We start from the raw sequence: 18,096 nt of genomic DNA on the forward strand, positions 1-18,096 counted from the left end.
CAAGGAGAAAATATAGCAAATACCAACTTTCACTAAGAAATACTGGAATATTTAGTAAAGAAAAAAATCATAAAAGAATTCTCATTTTCACATTTTCCTTCTATTTATTGTTATATTTGTCTTTCAGTTCATTAATGTATTTATATTTTTAATAAAATGTATATATATGTCAGTTATTTTGTCTGCATCACTTAAATATACATTTTTATCTATATCTGTTATTTGTTATTGTTTTGCCTGTTTAAAAAATACTTTATCATATACATGCAATAATATTCTCCGTACAGTTGTTGCAAAGGCCTGTGGTTGATGTACAGGCAAACTGAGTTGCACAAGCAGCTCCTCCCTTAGCAAACAAAGTGCAGACATGAGCTCCGAGCCCCTGCTGCTAACAGTCAACCAGCCTCAGAAGTGATTAATAATCCAAGGTTTAGTCAAAGAAAATGATTGTTCCCGCATCTTGTGTTTAATCAGTTCTTTTTTAGCTGAAAAATAAGTAAATTCAATATCTTTGCATTGTTGATGGTAAGTAAAAACATTAAAATATGTGAGGACAGACTTCACAAGGATGGTGGAGCTGAAGGCTTACACCTGTAATTCTGTTTCTTTAGGAGGAGGGAGTGTGATGGGCTTTAGGAATACTCATTTCTAACAGATTTGGAAATAATCGGATCACGTGGAGCCAAAAATTATAAGTGTACCTTTGCTTTTTGGGGCCATCTGGGTCTGACGTTCTAACCATGGGCGGGTTAAGCCAAACTGGGGCTCTGAAGTAGACAAGTTAAGCTCCTAACCACTCCCGTTTGCCTTGAAAAACCGGTGTAAATTTTCCATCTTTATGGTTTCTTTTGGTTTGCTTGGATTTTGTCTGGAACTTCAAGTTAGTTCTTTAGTTTTTGGTTTTCTCAATATCTTTTCTTTTTAAAAATTTCAGTAATTAGGTATCTTGTGCCAATTACTGGAGACACTTTCTGGTTGTTGGTTTTTATCAGCTTTATTCCACAGATATTGTTCATATATAAATATACATATATGAAATTAAATGAATGAAATGAAAAAATAAAATGAAAAATACTTTATTATTCCCCAAAGGGAAATTCAATATTGTAGTAGATAATAATTAACTGGAGGAGGTCTTGTTCTGGAGGCTGATGGCTGCTGGCAGGAATGATCTTCTGTATCTTTCAGTCTTGCATCGGACCTGAAGAAGCCTCTCACTGAACACACTTTGTTGTTTCCTCACTGTGTTGTGGAGAGGGTGTGAAGAATCCTCCATCATCTTCATCAGCTTGTGCAGCATTCTTCTTTGGACAATCAGCTCCAGCGGCTCCAGAGTTACTCCAAGCACAGAAGCAGCTTTCTGGATCAGTTTGTTGATTCTCTTCAAGTCTCTGGTTCTGATGCTACTACCCCAGCAGATGCTGCAAAGCTGACTGCACTCTCCACAACAGACTTATAGAAGATATACAACATCTTGGTGCAGACGTTAAACCATCTCAGCTTCCTTAAGAAGTACAGTCTTCTCTGACCTTTCTTGTAGATGTAGTCAGTGTTGCATTTCCAGTCCAGTTTGTTGTCCAGCTGAACTCCAAGATACTTGTATTCCTCCACCACCTCCACCTCCTCTCCCAGGATGGAAACAGTGCTTTGTTTATTCTTCTTCCTCCTGAAGTCAACAATCATCTCTTTTGTTTTGCTGGTATTAAATATGAGATGATTGTCACCGCACCATTTAACAAACTGACTGACCAGTTCTCTGTACTCTGCTTCTTGTCCATCCCTGATACACCCCACAACTGCAGAGTCATCAGAGTATTTCTGCAGATGACAGGACTCAGAGTTGTACTGGAAGTCTGAGGTGTACAGAGTGAAGAGGAATGGCCAGAGTACAGTTCCTTGTGGTACACCAGTGCTGCTGACCTCCATCTCAGACACACAACCTTTCAGTCTCACAAACTGGGGTCTGTTTGTGAGGTAGTCATAGATCCAGGTGGTTGTGGAGGAATCCACCTGGAATTTATGGAGCTTCTCACATAACAAAGCAGGCTGAATGGTATTAAAAGCACTTGAGAAATGAAAGAACATGACCCTCAGAGTGCTGCCTGAATGGTCCAGATGAGAGTGTGCTCTCTGGAGCAGGTATATGATGGCATCTTCAACCCCAAGTCCATTACGATATGCAAACTGTAATGGGTCCTGAAAGGTGTTGACTTGCTTGTTGAGGTGAGCCAATAAGAGTCTCTCCAGGACTTTCATGATGTGAGATGTCAGGGCAACTGGTCTGTAGTCACTTGGTTCAGCTGGTTGTGTTTTTTTAGGCACTGGAAAAAGGCAGGAGGTTTTTCACAGCACTGGGACTCTATTTTGTCTCAGACTGGTGTTGAAAAGGTGCTGGAGAATCGGACATAGTTGTTTTGAGCAGATCTTGAGAACTCTGGGACTGACACCACCTGGACCTGCAGCCTTGTTCTGGTTCAGTTTCTCAAGTTGCTTCATAACCTGATTGCAGGTTGTATATATATATATATATCTATATACATATAGGTTTCTAACCAATCACCTCAGATGTTTTGTGTTTCTGTCGTCTTGTCCATCTACAATTCCCATCTCGTCTATTGACCTTTGCGTTCATTTTGTCTTTCTGGATGTTTTATTTATTTATTTATCATTTTTTATATTCCCCTGTTGTTGCTTTGTTACTTTAGGTTTAGGGGGTTTTGCGGTATGCAGTTTTCCAGTAATTATTTCACAGTTTTCTCATGCAGGTGTTTAACCTCCTGACCTCAGGCCCTACAAGCACAGGCCTGTTTTACATACTTAAACAGCTTCTGTTGAACATAAAGCTACGAGCTTAGAAACACAGTGTCAAACTTCGGCCAGCCATCGTCGTCATACCATCAGCTTCCTCAAGAGCCTGTCTGAAACTTGAATAACTTGTGTCCGGATCACTTCCTGGACATTTTGTGCACTATGCACGCACACGGAACTGTTGCGACGCTGATTGGACGGCTGAGTGACGAGGGCGGGTCATCAGTTCTACCATATGCGCTGTGATTGGTCGTAGCTTCATAGTGGGAAGGGCCCGTACGCCGGCGTCTCCCTGGTTGCGCAAGACGCCATTTTGGAGTGGCAGTGGAAGATAACGGAAAGAGCAAGAAGCTGTCTTTCTAGAGGTAATAACCGACTGAAACGCGCTTATTTTTTTATCACTTAGGCTCACATTGTGTGTGATTATGGTGGCCTGGCGCAAACCGCACGATTCCAGTGGCGTGTAACATGACGTCACGGTGTTCTCTCTCTACTGTGACGCGGCATTTAGCTAACGGCGGCTAAACTAGGCTAGCTAAGCTAACGGCGGCTAGGCTAACGGCGACTGAAGTTCCTGTTACGGAAGATCGCAGATCCGTCACTGCGGGTGTTAAACCGCGCCGGGCTTCGAATCCTTCGACGGTTGTCATAGTATGTTGGTATCTAATGTTTTCATAAAGTGCTGTAAACAGCGCGTTTCTTCAGATTGTTATCGAATTGTGTTGGCCGCTAGCAGCTAGCTACCATAGGCTAGCAAGCTAACCAGCTAGCCGAAGCATCCGCCCTTAGTGACGCTAACAGGAATCTCTAAAAACAAGCAGCATAGCATTGATTTCTTTTCTTCTCAGTTTTTAACCGTAAAGACAAACTTTAGTTTAACTGATTTAACTGAATTCGCGGCCCCTGTTTGAGGTGGAGGTGTTTGTTGGCACTGCTAATTTCCCACCGGGAACAGGCCTCTCTTATCGGCTAATCAGTTAGCCTTTCGGCTTATCCGGCTGAACGAGGAGGAACCTGCTGCGGGACACAGTTTTCAACATCTCAATATTTTCCACGCGGAAGTAACACTTGAATCGTTTAAAACTAAAGTAGATTTAACACGGGTGATGCTATTTGGAATAACTAAAAAGATGAAGTCTTTTTAAGAGTTAGGACTGCGCAATATATCTTTTAAAAGTGGGTATGTAATGTGCGCATGCGTGAAATGACGTCAGAAGACGTAGCTCGTCAAACGAGGCGAATTTATACACACCACCTTTTTTCATTTAGTTCTTCTTTACTTTAAAATGAAAGTTAAATGGCCTTCATTCAACATGGCTCACCTAAAAGTCTGAAATAGTTTTACAAGACTGAAAGGTTCAGGCGCACATATTTCTTCCTATTTCATTAGTTATTTTTTAAAAGTCGTTCCTGTTAAAATGTTTTTTGTGTTGCTCTGTAAGTCAGTGAATAACAGGAGAAAGCTCACAAAGTGAAGATGTCTATGCATGTAAACTGTAATAATATTCCCAGGTGTACCATGATGATGTTGCAACACAGTTTAATTATTAATATCACCACAGAACTGTATGAATGAGATGCCAGAATTGATGCTCTTGATGTGAAACATAAGTAAAACTAGTTGATGCTCAGGTGAGTGTGAAGCTCTGGAAGAGTAATTATGGATAAAGTGAGGTTTTAATGGCTCAACAGGTTTTCAAACCTTTTTTTCCCTTCCGAACTCGTCATTTCAGTACCTACCTGCTTTTGTTTTTAGTGTTTGAACAATCATTTGCATGTACTAAGTTTAAGAACAAGACTCGACACTCCTCAGTCAAAAGTTTTTAATACTTTTGACTATTTTTCCCTGATGTTTGTTGTTCTGCATCGGCCTTCCTCTGTTCCAGGATTGATACTTTCCAGACGGAAGCTTGTTTGTAAATGCAGAAGAAATGCGCTGCTGACATGTGACATCAAATATTCTGATCAATAGTAGTTTCCTTTAAGATCTTAATGGTATTTCCTCCTCTCCTTCTGGTATGTGCTACACTGAAGACACAACATGCAACAGTTTCCTTTTTCTTTTACAGCTTCGCCACCATGGGGAATGTATTTGCAAACTTATTCAAGGGCCTGTTTGGCAAAAAAGAGATGAGAATTCTCATGGTCGGGCTTGACGCTGCTGGAAAAACAACTATCCTATATAAACTGAAGCTTGGAGAGATAGTCACCACTATTCCCACCATCGGTATGACATGAACATTTCCCCCTGAAGTTTCAGGATTTCTGTTTCTTAATGATTATGTTGTTTTTCTTAAACCTTTTTTCTCCCTCTTTCTGTATACCATATTTATTTCTAAAGCACTTTAAAAACAACAAACAGCTGACCAAAGTGCTGTACAGAAACAGCAATTGAACAAAAACAGCTTAAGAAAATAAAATAACAATAAAATGGTAAAATAAGAGATACATGAAAAAGAACAGTTAAAAATAAAATACAAGGACACAGATGACAACTCAGTCTTGCTGAAATGCCAAAGAACAAAAATGTGTTTTTAAACGGCTTTTATAAACAGCAATGGATTTATCCTGTCTAACCTGCAGACCTGTATACTTCCTAAACTTTGGTGTTGTCACTTTGTCAAATCAATCTGAATTAGATCAGATCAGAAACAATCACCTGAAAAGATTATTATTTTGGTTCCTTACTTTTTTTTAATGCTCTGATTAAAGTATTGATGGTCAATACCTAAAGTTGATGCTAACTTGTGAAACAGCTACACAGAACTGGAACTTAAATTAACTTGAATACGGCTTGATTTGATTTGTAACGACATGATGTAGATTTGGATTTTGATATTTATCTGAATCAGATTTGATTGACTGACGTTTCCTCTGCAGGTTTTAACGTTGAAACAGTAGAATACAAGAACATCAGCTTCACAGTGTGGGATGTGGGCGGTCAGGACAAAATCAGGCCGCTGTGGCGCCACTACTTCCAGAACACTCAAGGTGAGGAGGGGGCTTTATCTGAGCTGGCAGCGATGTCTGCGTACATTACCGCCTCATCGGTGCAAGATGATCTTAAACCCGGCGAACGACTTGTCAGTGACTCATTGTTCAGGTCTCCAAAGGCGTATTGTGTGACTCCTTTCCTGAAATGTTTTCATCTGCAGGTCTCTTTTCAATACACAACGTTTTCAATACACAACAATGTCTCCTGCTTTATTTTAGACTGATGTTTTTTAACATTGATTGAACAGAAAACAATAGTGTCATAAAGCTCCAACATGCCAACACACACACACATCAGGAAGTGTCCCAAAGGCTGAATATTCTGGGCTGAAGGCGTCCCGACACCGACCAGTCTCTGTAATGAACTGTCAGAGCAGCATGGTGCTTTTTTCAGACGTGCTGTTTAGAGATCAGTCGAATCTCACCCACATAGAGCGGCTTTTCTTTTGTTTCTACTTCCTGTAATTCTCCACAACAAACGGAGCGTCGCTCACAAACCGTGTCCTCAGGTTACATTCAGATGACGTTTGGGTGAACAGGTGACAGTCGTACAAAGCTAACGGTGCTTTGTTCAGTTTTTCAGTTTCCTTTCATTAAAATAATAATCTCGCTTCGACCGCTGTAGATCCTGCAGACCAGCTGCCTCTGGTGGACCCTCCAACCAGCTGGTGCTTTGTTTACTGTTGGTGTTAATGCCTCCGTCTCTCCTGGTCTGCAAACCGAAGGACTGCAGCTGCTCAGGATCTGCTTTTTAACTTGACAGCCTTAAATAAGAAACCCATCTGTTCTGAATTATTAAACGCATGACTTCAGTGTGTATCAGCTTCCGGCTTCAGTGGGACCCGTCGCAGCCGAGTCAGGAAGCGTAGTTTCATTTTTGTTGTTCCACTCCTCTGCACCGACCTGCAGCCTGATGACTCTGCTGTGTGTTTCCACATCAGGCTCATCAGGACGTTCCCCAACGTGTTTGAGTTGAACTACAGCCAATGGAAATTTGGATGTTTTATTTTATATTGTGGATATTTTGTTGCCAATATAGCAGATAATTCTCACAAATGTCTTAAAACCAGAATATTAATGTTTTCTCTTGAAGTAAGAATTATTCAGAAAATACAAAGAGGTGATCATAACCTGAGTTCTAAACGCTGTGTGTGTTTTCAGGGCTTATTTTCGTGGTGGACAGCAACGACAGAGAGCGGGTGAACGAGGCGAGAGAGGAGCTGTCCAGAATGCTCGCTGAGGATGAGCTCAGAGATGCCGTGCTGCTCGTTTTTGCAAATAAACAGGTGAAACTTCATTTCTTCTCCCAGAAGCATGTCCACGTGTAATCCGAGCTTAAAACCGACTTTGTCGGAAAGAGGAAGCGATCAAGCTGATTTTAGTTCTGCAGCAACACGGAAGTGGTTTGTTTTACATCAGACATCGGCCGTCGGCGAAGCATAGACGGAAATATCTGTTTAAATTAGCTCCATGAAGATGGAATATGAAAGAATAGTTGTTAAATGCAAAACCGTGACACCCTGCATCGTCTCCTCCCTCCAGGATCTCCCCAACGCCATGAATGCTGCAGAGATCACAGACAAGCTGGGTCTACACGCCCTCCGCCAGCGCAGCTGGTACATCCAGGCCACCTGCGCCACCAGCGGCGACGGCTTGTACGAGGGCCTGGACTGGCTGTCCAACCAGCTGAAGAACCAGAAATGATCCATTCCACCAGTTTTCATTTATTTCTTTTGTTTGTTGTTTTTTTTTTTTTTTTTTTTTTTTTTTGTCTGTTTCAACACAGCGGCAGCACCGGACCCAGACCCCACCGCTCCCCCGTCCCACCCGGCTCCCCGCTCTTTACTTTCCAGACCTCCCTTCATCCCCTCTTCCCGTTTTCTCCCCTCGTCAGTACTCTCGGGGCTCTAGCCTGTGCTGCGTGTGTGTGTGTGTGTGTGTGTGTGTCTGCGGGCGTGAGTGAGTACCTTGTGTGTTCAGCGAGTGTGTGTGGGTGTGAAGGCGTCTCTGTGTGTGTTGGCTGGGATTGGGAGTAACCCTGGCGTGCCTTTTACACACCTCCTGTGGAATCAGCAGTCCGGTTTTCCAGCCCCTTCTCCATCCACCCAGCCTCCGCCCCACCGACCCCCACTCTGTCTCGCACGGCCCCCCTTCTCCCCACCCTTACTCTCCAGACGAAGCATGGTTTTCACACGGCAAAGAAAGAGCAAGGGTGCAAGCTCTCCCTCCTCCCTTTAGTGTACACGTTACCTAGCAACGGTCGCCAGCGCCAGATGTTCATTTTAACCTCGTAGATTTGGAGACCTCAGACTCCCCCCCCCCTCCCCCTCCCCCCCTCAGTAAGAGATTCAATAAATTGCATCTTAACCTGTATCAGGTCAAAGCAAGTCAAAAAGCAGAAAAGGAAGAAGAAAAAAGTCCCATCCTCGGTCATTCTGCTGTCATTTGAAAATCATGCTGTTTGTTTTATTATTATTATTATTATTATATTGGAATATAGCAGATTATTGTTAGAAATGGTTCTGCAGTGAACACTACCTTCCTCCCCCGCCTCAGATCACCAAGCACAAGGCAGGCCAACAATCGTCCGAGCAGAAGGAAACTAGACCCTGCGAGTGTGTGTGTGTGTGTGTGTGTGTGTGTGTGTGTGTGTGTGTGTGTGTGTGTGTGTGTGTGTGTGCAGTTCTTGTCTCTTTCAGGTCTTTTGGTTGCCGGCCGTTTAATTCCCAGATTAAATTGGATATTTTTGAGCTGACCTTCGGCGTACTGAATCATTCTGCTTTCTGTCAAACGTCAGCCGGTTAACCGAGGACAGGTGTCCGGATACATTCACGAGCTTCACATGAGACGTTCCACGTTGGTCGATTCTGTTTCTGTAACTAGTTTTAGCGTTTCTACGTGTACTTTGACCGCTGAACCAAAAGCATCCGAGCAGTGTGACAAATCCTGCACATGGAAGTAGTAAGAGCACCTCGGAGGGGCCTGAACTGATTTTGACGAGTTTTATTTCCACTCAGCAGCGGTTGGCAGTTGTACGTTGGAAGGCATCCAGCTTTTTGTGGCTGGGATGAAGGATTGGCACCAAACATGAAGGCTCCGAAACTGTGAACTGTCCAGACGGGAAGAAAAGGAGGAAACAAAGAGCAGTTAGCGTGTCTGGGTGCTTTACAGGCGACTGCTTCTCACTGTAGCGCTGCGTACTTAGCGACCGAGAAGACGAGCTGGAAGGACTTGGTGGGAGACCAGTCAGAGACCGGTCAGGGGAACGGGTGTGTCGTTTACCTGGTCGCGAGATTCAGCAGGCGTCCTCGGTGTCGAACCATGGGGGGGGGTTAAGCTGGCACTTCTGTCAAGAATGATTGTAAATCTGTAAGTTCCCCTGTAAACCGTTTCCGTGGGGATTTCCTGAACACATTAATAAACATGATTTGATCCAACAGCTGCTCTTCGGTTTTTCTTCCTGCTGAGCTCAGATGTTAGTTTTCCTGCAAACCGATGCGATCGGCTCCAGAAGACCCGATGCAGTTCGGCTCTGCAATGTTCTGAAAGGGTCTGAAGGTCTCCTGACCCGGTCATCAGTCCAGAACTCAGAACAGCAGAGCTGTTTCACATCAGCCTGAAAGGTAGAAACAGGAGTCACCAAGAAGTGAGCCAACATGTTCCGTGTTGATCTGTTTCCAGGCTGTTTGAAGTGAGAAAATCATCTTCAACACGACGACGTCGGATGAGTTTGGCGTCATGTTGGCGCCTTTGACTGATTCTGCTCACAGAATCAGTCAAAACTTTATTCATACAGAACTCTGCAAACAGGACGACTGCAGCGTGTAACACATCCGAGCGTGTAACGCAACCAATCATCTACCAGGCTTCATGCAGATCTGTCCACACCAGGGGGCACGACCCCTGGGTCCAGCACCACAACCATTAGGATGCAGACCAGTGCAGTGGCCCCCCCAGTGTGGAAGATCCCAGTAAGGAAAAGAAAATCCAACCACCTTTTCCTCAGTGTTTCTGAAGATTCTGACAGTTTTCCAGCCTTTAGAAACATCTGGTTAATAATAAGGTCGTCATGGGGAGGGGGTCTCAATGGCTGTGATCTAAACCAGTTTGAGGACCACCAGTTTACACATCAGTTAACGTACTACTGGTACAACTGGAACTTTAAACCGTAATGTGATCCTACAGATCCAAAGCAGCTTCAGGTTGGATTATTTCCACTCAGTCACGGTTCCAGACATAAAAACAGGATTATTCTCTGATCTAGTTTCATACATCTACAGAAAACGGCCAAAAGGGAGAGGCGTAGCACCGAAACCTGCAGCAGCGTGTGAGAAAAGCAGGTGGAGCCACACTGAGCGTTCATTCCTGTCATGATGCGTTTTTTCCTTTCAATGTGTGACTCAAACTGAAACTGGTTCAACCTGAAAACACCCAGAACAACCAGTTCAGCCTCCATCCACATGTGGCCTCTAGGTGGAGACAGCCGCTCAGACTTCAGCAGGAGAGAAACCAGTTGGCCTGTTAGGGTTAGAAGCAGATGTTTATCTGGTAAAAGCAAAGCGAAACAGAAATAACTGTCGTCATGATATAATCTGTCATCAGTGTGTGACGACGTTTAACCACAAATTAAAAAAGACTGAAAAAAGGAGTAGAAACAAGAGCTACAAGACAATAAAGGAAAATCTGGAGCTGAAGCAGAGATGTAAGGTTTATCTGCAACCAAACTTCATACTGTGGGAAAGCAAGAATGCAGGGATGTGAATAACATCAGATCTTATAAATAAGTCAAACCAAGTGTCCTGATTGGGTATTAAATCACTTTTAAATTCTCTTCAGTTCCCACTGATCTAAACATTACTTAAAGATTTCATTAAAACTTTCACATTTGGTCTATTTCTGCAGACATTGTATTTCTACTTGTATTCATGTTTAATATGGTGATGAAAACATCTGTATTAGAGCTTCATGCAGCAGAAATATAAATAAGAAGTACATGGAGCGACGGCTACAAATAGCAGTAAATGTACAAATCAATAAAGAAATAACATTTACAGCATAAAAATATCTAAAAAGTGGTGAGAGACAACAGCTGGGGTGGAAAACGGCCACAGATCCATGGAAAATGTCGGTAGTTCAAGAACAAGCAGCAGGAATGAAAAGACATGAAAATATGATAAATATGAAGAGGAAATAATCCAACATGCAGAAACCCTGTAGTTTAATAAATAACACTGACATGTTTAATGATTAAAAATAAAAAGTAAAGCTTGAAAACAACCAGAAAAGTTACTTTAAAAACCAAAATTAATGCAAATAAACAAGTAAACATTTCCTTCATCTGGTCTGACTAAAGGAAGATGACTGGAGGAGTTTTCCTGCACCCGGAAGGCCCTGCAACGGTGAGCAGAAAGTGGGCGTGGCTTAGCGTGCACACCTGACGCACGCTTTCCCCGCCCGACAGTTGTTTGGCTCTCCGGTGTCTCAGCATCCAGCTTGGTTTGCTTCACGTCAGACTGGAAACTAAAATCTCTGCAGAAGGGAAAAAACGCGCGCGCGATGTCTGACACCTGAAACCCGCCACCTGACGACACCTTACCTGCACAGGTGAGTCCTGAGATGCAAACAAAGCAGGTGTTTCAGACAGGTGCAGGCTGGTTGAAGCACGGCGGGCTTCTCAGACCTCAGCTCTCCTGAAACGTTTAAAGTTTTACGAAGCCGTTTTTCCCAGCGAAGTTTCGGGCCGTGAACGCATCTTTTTCTTTGTTTTCTTTTGCTTTCGACTCATTTATCTGATTTTTATTTACATAACCCGCGCAGGTTTCCGTAGTTTCACTCCTTCTCTGTTACCTGAGAGGTCAAGCAGCACGCGGGGTCTGGTTCACCAGATAACACGCGCTTTGACTTGATTATGAGCTATACATGTTCCAGGTGGCCCACTTCCACGCGGAACCGTGTCACTGACCCAGTTTATCCAGCTTCACTTCTTACTGGGACTTTTGTTTAAGCCATTTGCTCATGTTTACAGAACACAGTTAGGCTGAGCTGAAGGAAACTTCTCTATTGTGAAATAAATAACAAAATCAAGCAAAATTGGATTTTTAGGTTATTTCTTTGCGTCTTTATCATTATGAATAAAATATTTCTAAGTAAGGTTGATTGCAGTTGTTTTAAAATGCATTTAAATGGAAGAACATTTGGTTTTCATGCAGTTTGACTGAAAGTGACCAGAAGTATTTTCCAGATGTTTCCTTTTGCAGCTTCTTCCAGATAAAAACTGGTTTTCTTCCAGCTGTTTATCCAGAAACATCTGGAACACCAGCAGGCTTTCTGCATCAGACTCTACTTCTAACCGTTCACTGTGTTTTGTTTCCGTCAGGTTCCTTTGAAGTTGCTGCTCCCTCTCACTGTTTTAAAGTTTTAAATATAAAAAAAATCCAGAAAGAGTGAAAATATGAAAGTTTTTGAAACTTTTTTGTGTGATAACCTTTAGAAATGCATTGAGTTTTACAGTGATTAATAGCTACTGGAGTGAGACTGTAGTTAATACCAAACATTCCCCGTGTTGGTTTGCACTGCTCTGCGTCGTCATGGTTACCACTAAGACTTAACCATGATGGCAATCGTCCATCCCGACGCTCGCAGCCCCCCCTCACCTCCACCTCTTTGCCCATTTTTGTGTTTTTAGCAGAGACAGCACACCTGAAGCTGCCTTATGGCAGCGGTAGGAACCGCCCCAGGAGTTTTTATTAAACTTTTCAGAAACCCGCGGGTCGCGTCACCAAGGCTGCCTCCATATTTTCTACATAGTTTATGATTTTATCCAGAATAAAGTTGGATCGTCTGCAAACAGATGTAGAACATTCTGGTACCGCAAGCACTTATCGCTCGCATACATGGAGTCACTTCAGGGCGAACAGAACCTGAACCGAGCCTGAACCAAGCCTGAAAAGAACCTGAACCGAGCCTGAACAGAACCTAAACCGAGCCTGAACCGAGCCTGAAAGAGAACCTAAACCGAGCCTGAACAGAACCTGAACTGAGCCTGAAAGAGAACCTAAACCGAGCCTGAACAGAACCTGAACCGAGCCTGAAAAGAACCTGAACCGAGCCTGAACAGAACCTAAACCGAGCCTGAACCGAGCCTGAAAGAGAACCTAAACCGAGCCTGAACAGAACCTGAACCGAGCCTGAAAACAGCCTGAACAGAACCTGAACCGAGCCTGAAAAGAACCTGAACCAAGCCTGAAAAGAACCTGAACCGAGCCCGAACAGAACCTGAACCGAGCCTGAAAGAGAACCTAAATCGAGCCCGAACAGAACCTGAACCGAGCCTGAACAGAACCTGAACCGAGCCCGAACAGAACCTGAACAGAACCTGAACAGAACCTAAACCGAGCCTGAACCGAGCCTGAAAGAGAACCTAAACCGAGCCTGAACAGAACCTGAACCGAGCCTGAAAACAGCCTGAACAGAACCTGAACCGAGCCTGAAAAGAACCTGAACCAAGCCTGAAAAGAACCTGAACCGAGCCCGAACAGAACCTGAACCGAGCCTGAAAGAGAACCTAAATCGAGCCCGAACAGAACCTGAACCGAGCCTGAACAGAACCTGAACCGAGCCTGAACAGAACCTGAACCGAGCCCGAACAGAACCTGAACAGAACCTGAACCGAGCCTGAAAAGAACCTGAACCGAGCCTGAACCGAGCCTGAACAGAACCTGAACCGAGCCTTAAAAGAACCTGAACCGAGCCTTAAAAGAACCTGAACCGAGCCTGAACTTTGAACTTCTCTGACTTTATCAGCCTCCAGGTGAGTGGGTTCAGGTGCTTCACATGTGGAAATGCACATGTATGTACATTTAAAGCAACTTCTCCATCATCATGTGAAATCCTGGATTGTTCACCTGCAGATACCTGAGAATAAATATCGCTGCTTCCATCCGTGTGGAAATGTCCAATTTATCAAACATAGACAGATAAAAATAAATACATTAAAAACTTAAAAATATAATACATGTAGATTAAGTTGACAACATTTAATAAAACAAAATGATAAACAAGTTAAATTAATTTTTTTATATATAATAAAATGATTTATTATAGAATATTTTCACATAAAAATTCTATAATAAAGAGACAAAATTAAATGAATGGAAACAAAATATGTAAATAAGATGCTGTAAATTTGTAAATATGGCAAAATATTATTGAAAGTTGACTTTTTTTCTTCATAAATTTCAGGTTAATGAAATGTTTTTAGAGAATAATTTAATAAATTTAGATGATGTACTTGTTTTATTGGTCGTTTAGCTGTTAGTTTACTGGTCCGACCTCCAGGAGAGCAGATTACGCTGCGTGTGGAATGGGATGGGAATTTATTCTAGACGGGAACAGAACCACGGACTCAAACACTGACATTAATGTGACAGGAAATCATGACCGGTACACTGATACTTGCTTCTTTCAGGTGCACCGGGGCCTTTTCTTCTCCACACACACCTGTTCACACACAGGCTTTACTTCCTGGGCAGATTGGTACCGGCAGCCTCTGCATACTGGCTGTTTGACTGGGACTGGTGCTGTTGATCTGCTGCTGTGGAGAATAAAGGAAGATTCCAGGTAAATTCTGGTAATTCTGCCTTGTTGTTGGTTAAAGCTCAGAGTTTCTGCGCCTGCAGATCGCAGCAGCTGTACTCTGCTGCATCACTGCAGCACCATCAGGTCTCCGCTCGGCTTTAAAGGCACAAACCTGGTCTGTGTTGTTCTGATTTTTATCTTAGCTGCAAGGCAATCATGGATTTATATCATGCAAAAACAGGCAGGTTGGGGCTTCTAATCTGCATCTCTGAGTTTTTGCGTTGTAGAAATGAGTTTGAATTTCGAAGATTTCTTGTGTTTCATATTGAAACGAGCAGGGCCGTATTTACCTCCTGTTGGGCCCCGGGGCGGAAAAGTTCTGTAGGCCCCGTCCCGCCCTCCAAATGTACCAAGTCTCATCACAGAAAATAATATCAAAGATTAATAGTTTAATCTTCCTTTTACTTAGTTTTATTTGTTTTAATGTTTTTTCTTAAATTTGTTTTGTTTTTTAATGTTGTTTTAATGTTTTGTGTTTGGTTGTGAAGCGCTTTGTGATTTTTATTTGAAAGGTGCTTACAAATAAACCTTTACGTATTTACTTACTAGTTTACACCGAGGTTTTCTTTATTTAGTTGTGTTAACACATTAATGACATGACAATAATGAAGGATAGTGAATACAATAATGAAGGAATAAATAACAACAACAGATCAAACAACCCTGTGAAGCTTTCTAAACAGAAACAGCTGATCAACGTGACTTTTCAGACACAACGTGAAAACCTGCAGATGCTTTCACTGAACATGCCCTGTCCTTTTAGAAGCACTTCTTCTGGTCTCTTCTGTACAGAAATCTTCATTATGTCCGTAAAATCCACATTATGAACAATGTCAGTCATCTTAAGGATTACTGACTATGTTCCCCAGTTTGATGCTGAAATACGATCTAAGACAGTTTCTGCTGTTGATTTGTGCTCCAACGCAGACATATTTTTATTTTTGACAAACCATCCGTCCCATTTCTGCCCAGTAAGTCCGTACTGGACCAGTCTAAGTCATCTCCCAGAGACCCGTTCTCATGAAAAGTATCATAAACTGCATGTTTAAATGTCAACATGGCAAGATGGAGCTGACTTGATGTAACATCATGCACAGATTACCCCCGCCCCCAACACACACACACACCTTTTTTCTTTTTTTTTTTTTATATGAATAGCAAGAAGTCATACAGCTGATTTACTAAATGCTGATATTTCCACCTGATAAAAACGCAGTGGGCTTATGCATGCTGTAGAACTCTTCTGCCCGGATCTACTAAAGGTTTGCACATATTAAAACGTGTAATATGTAGTAAATGCAAACACAAAAAAAACCCCAAAACAAAGCATTACAAGCTGATTTATTAGCAGCACGTCTAAATGTAATATTTAATATGGGGCATTCACAGCCTGTTCTATGTGTGTTGTGAGGAGAAAATGTAAATATATTCATTTAACGCCCGCAACGGGATCTAGTAAACCTGGGAGAACATGTTGCTGATAGAAACTAAACGTTTCAGAAGGACATGCAGACAGTCTGTGTGTGTTATTACTCACATGGCTGCAGTTATTGTCACAAGAAGACACTGAAACAAAGTAAGGAGACGCAGAGAACGCGTTCTTCATCCTCGTGTGAAGATTTGTGGGATGAACGATGAAACAAAACGTGGCTTATCCAGCATTTTGGAGGAACTCATGATGGATGTGGAAAGGAGAGTCACACACACCTGCAGGTGACAGATGTTGCGCGTCACAGCTGGGATCCCCAGATGTGCTGTCCAAGTCCTAAATATTGTGTCGCTGGATGGTTACGGTTTTTAGGTTTCCACGCGCGGTCATTCACTGAAAGCGAAAAGGGTTTTTTTGTTTCCTTTTTTCTTTTTCCAGTAGCTGGATTTCTTTGGCTATTTTTCTTTTATTCACCGACTGATGTCTTTATTCCGCCTTTTTCCTTCATCCCCTGTTTGCATTCAATTGACACCATTAACTTGCTCATAAATTTGCTTCCATACAGCGTTTATTTGTGTATTAATCAGATTTCTTTGCTAGATCACGTTTTCTCTCCAAACTCGCCATGCTGCAAACCACGTTACACACAAACCCTCACTTAAACAGTCTGCAACATGTTTGTACTTTTTACAATTTATCACTAAATTACCCACAAACTGTGGTTCAGCCCCACGGAAAATTCTAGATTGCACACGCAGACTGGGAACATAAGAGATCCGGTTTTAGCTGTACCTGTGTGACTACATGCGTCATTGCGCGTCCATGTCAAAGAGCTGGGCTTTGCGTTTAGAGTTTGCACAGAGGGGGCAGGATTTGGCATGGTGGCAACGGGTTCATTTGGATCAATCATCACTCTCAGATGTGCATAAGATGCTGACTAACAGTAGAACTTACAAGTTACATAACAATTAATTTTTAAGGTAATTTCTTCTCAAAAATGATCGGCCCCTAAACTCTGTGGGCTTACCTGGGCTTCAGCATAAAGACGGCCTTGACAGCGAGAGTTGTTTGTGAAAAATCAGGTTCAGATTTATCCCTGGCTGGCAGCCACACGTCTATTTTAGGTAACAAAAGCACAACCCAGCCGCGATGTTGTTTTGGCATCGCTTGTTTATTTATCTTATGTTCTGCAGTTATTTCCTGTATGACAAATGTACTTTCAGCTGATCTGAAAACATCTCTACTGTTAGTTTCACAGGAAAAGTAGAAACGGTTGTGTTTGCTGTAAATGCAGCGAAACGCCTTATTTTCTGATTAACATCAAGTCACATGTTGGATGCTCATAAAAAAAATAATGTCAAGACTGAGCTACAGTCAGTTTACTGATTTACTTGTCACTAAAAGTTTTATTCAACCAAGAAGAAACTGATTGGAAATCATTTATTAGCTAAAACCAATATTCTGTTAGCTTAGCTGAAGTAGTGATGGAAAATCTAGCCAAAATTAGCTAGCTGCTCAGATTAGCATTTTGAAAAACTATCATGGGATTATGTCAACATTGAGCTACAGTCTTTCTGATAAATTCATCACTTAAATCTTTATTTCTTCACACAAGAAACTCTTTGGCAAGAAAGTAATTTATTAGGTTTAAGCAATATTCTGTTAGCTGACGTAGTGATGGAAAATCTAGTCCAGTTTAGCTAGCTGCTCAGATTAGCATCATGAAAAACTAGCATGTGATTATGTCAACGTTGAGCTACAGTCAGTTTTTTTGATAAATTCGTCACTAAAATCTTTATTTCTTCACACAAGAAACTCTTGTTTAACCAATATTCTGTTAGCTGATGGAAAATGTAGCTAAGCTTACTTCCCAGTATCACACTGAGCAGATGTCTGTCAGTCAAATAAAAATTTCCCCACGAATAAATCTTATCTAAAACACTTTCTTCTAAAGAGGACTTCAAGTTAGTTCATCTACAGAAAATTTCATTAAGTCATTGTTGAAATGACTTTATTAATAAAGTGCATTTTAATTCTAACCAGTTTATTTATGAAACCTTTTATCAACAACCACAGCAGCACAAAGTGCTGAACAAGACAACAAATAGCAACATAAAATGCATGACATGAGTAAAATATTATCATTATATAATAAAAGACACAATAAAAACAATTAAAGAAGTTCTAGTAAGAGCGATTCTCAGCGAGTAAAAAACAGGTTTTAAGAC

The 18,096-nt window shown here is 42.0% G+C and overlaps 2 protein-coding genes across 2 annotated transcripts in view; both read left to right on the forward strand.

The window, feature by feature from the left end:
• The window catches only part of map3k14b (mitogen-activated protein kinase kinase kinase 14b), a 20,966-nt gene extending 20,260 nt beyond the window's left edge, over positions 1–706 (forward strand). Inside the window, exon 16 of the mRNA XM_079260855.1 lies at positions 1–706. This exon is cut by the window's left edge and continues 2,413 nt beyond it. The gene's annotated coding sequence lies outside the window, so the exon portion shown is untranslated.
• A 2,384-nt stretch (positions 707–3,090) lies between these two features.
• Positions 3,091–9,234, forward strand: arf2b (ARF GTPase 2b). Its single transcript, XM_079260931.1, has 5 exons — positions 3,091–3,173; positions 4,878–5,035; positions 5,689–5,799; positions 6,964–7,088; positions 7,345–9,234. Exons 2-5 carry the CDS (start codon positions 4,888–4,890, stop codon positions 7,504–7,506), a joined length of 546 nt encoding a protein of 181 aa, XP_079117057.1. The 5' UTR covers positions 3,091–3,173; positions 4,878–4,887; the 3' UTR covers positions 7,507–9,234.
• The last annotated feature ends 8,862 nt before the right edge of the window (positions 9,235–18,096 follow it).

The sequence above is a fragment of the Telmatherina bonti genome, assembly GCF_933228915.1.
Source record: "Telmatherina bonti genome assembly, chromosome: 21".
In the NCBI taxonomy this organism is placed as follows: domain Eukaryota; kingdom Metazoa; phylum Chordata; class Actinopteri; order Atheriniformes; family Telmatherinidae; genus Telmatherina; species Telmatherina bonti.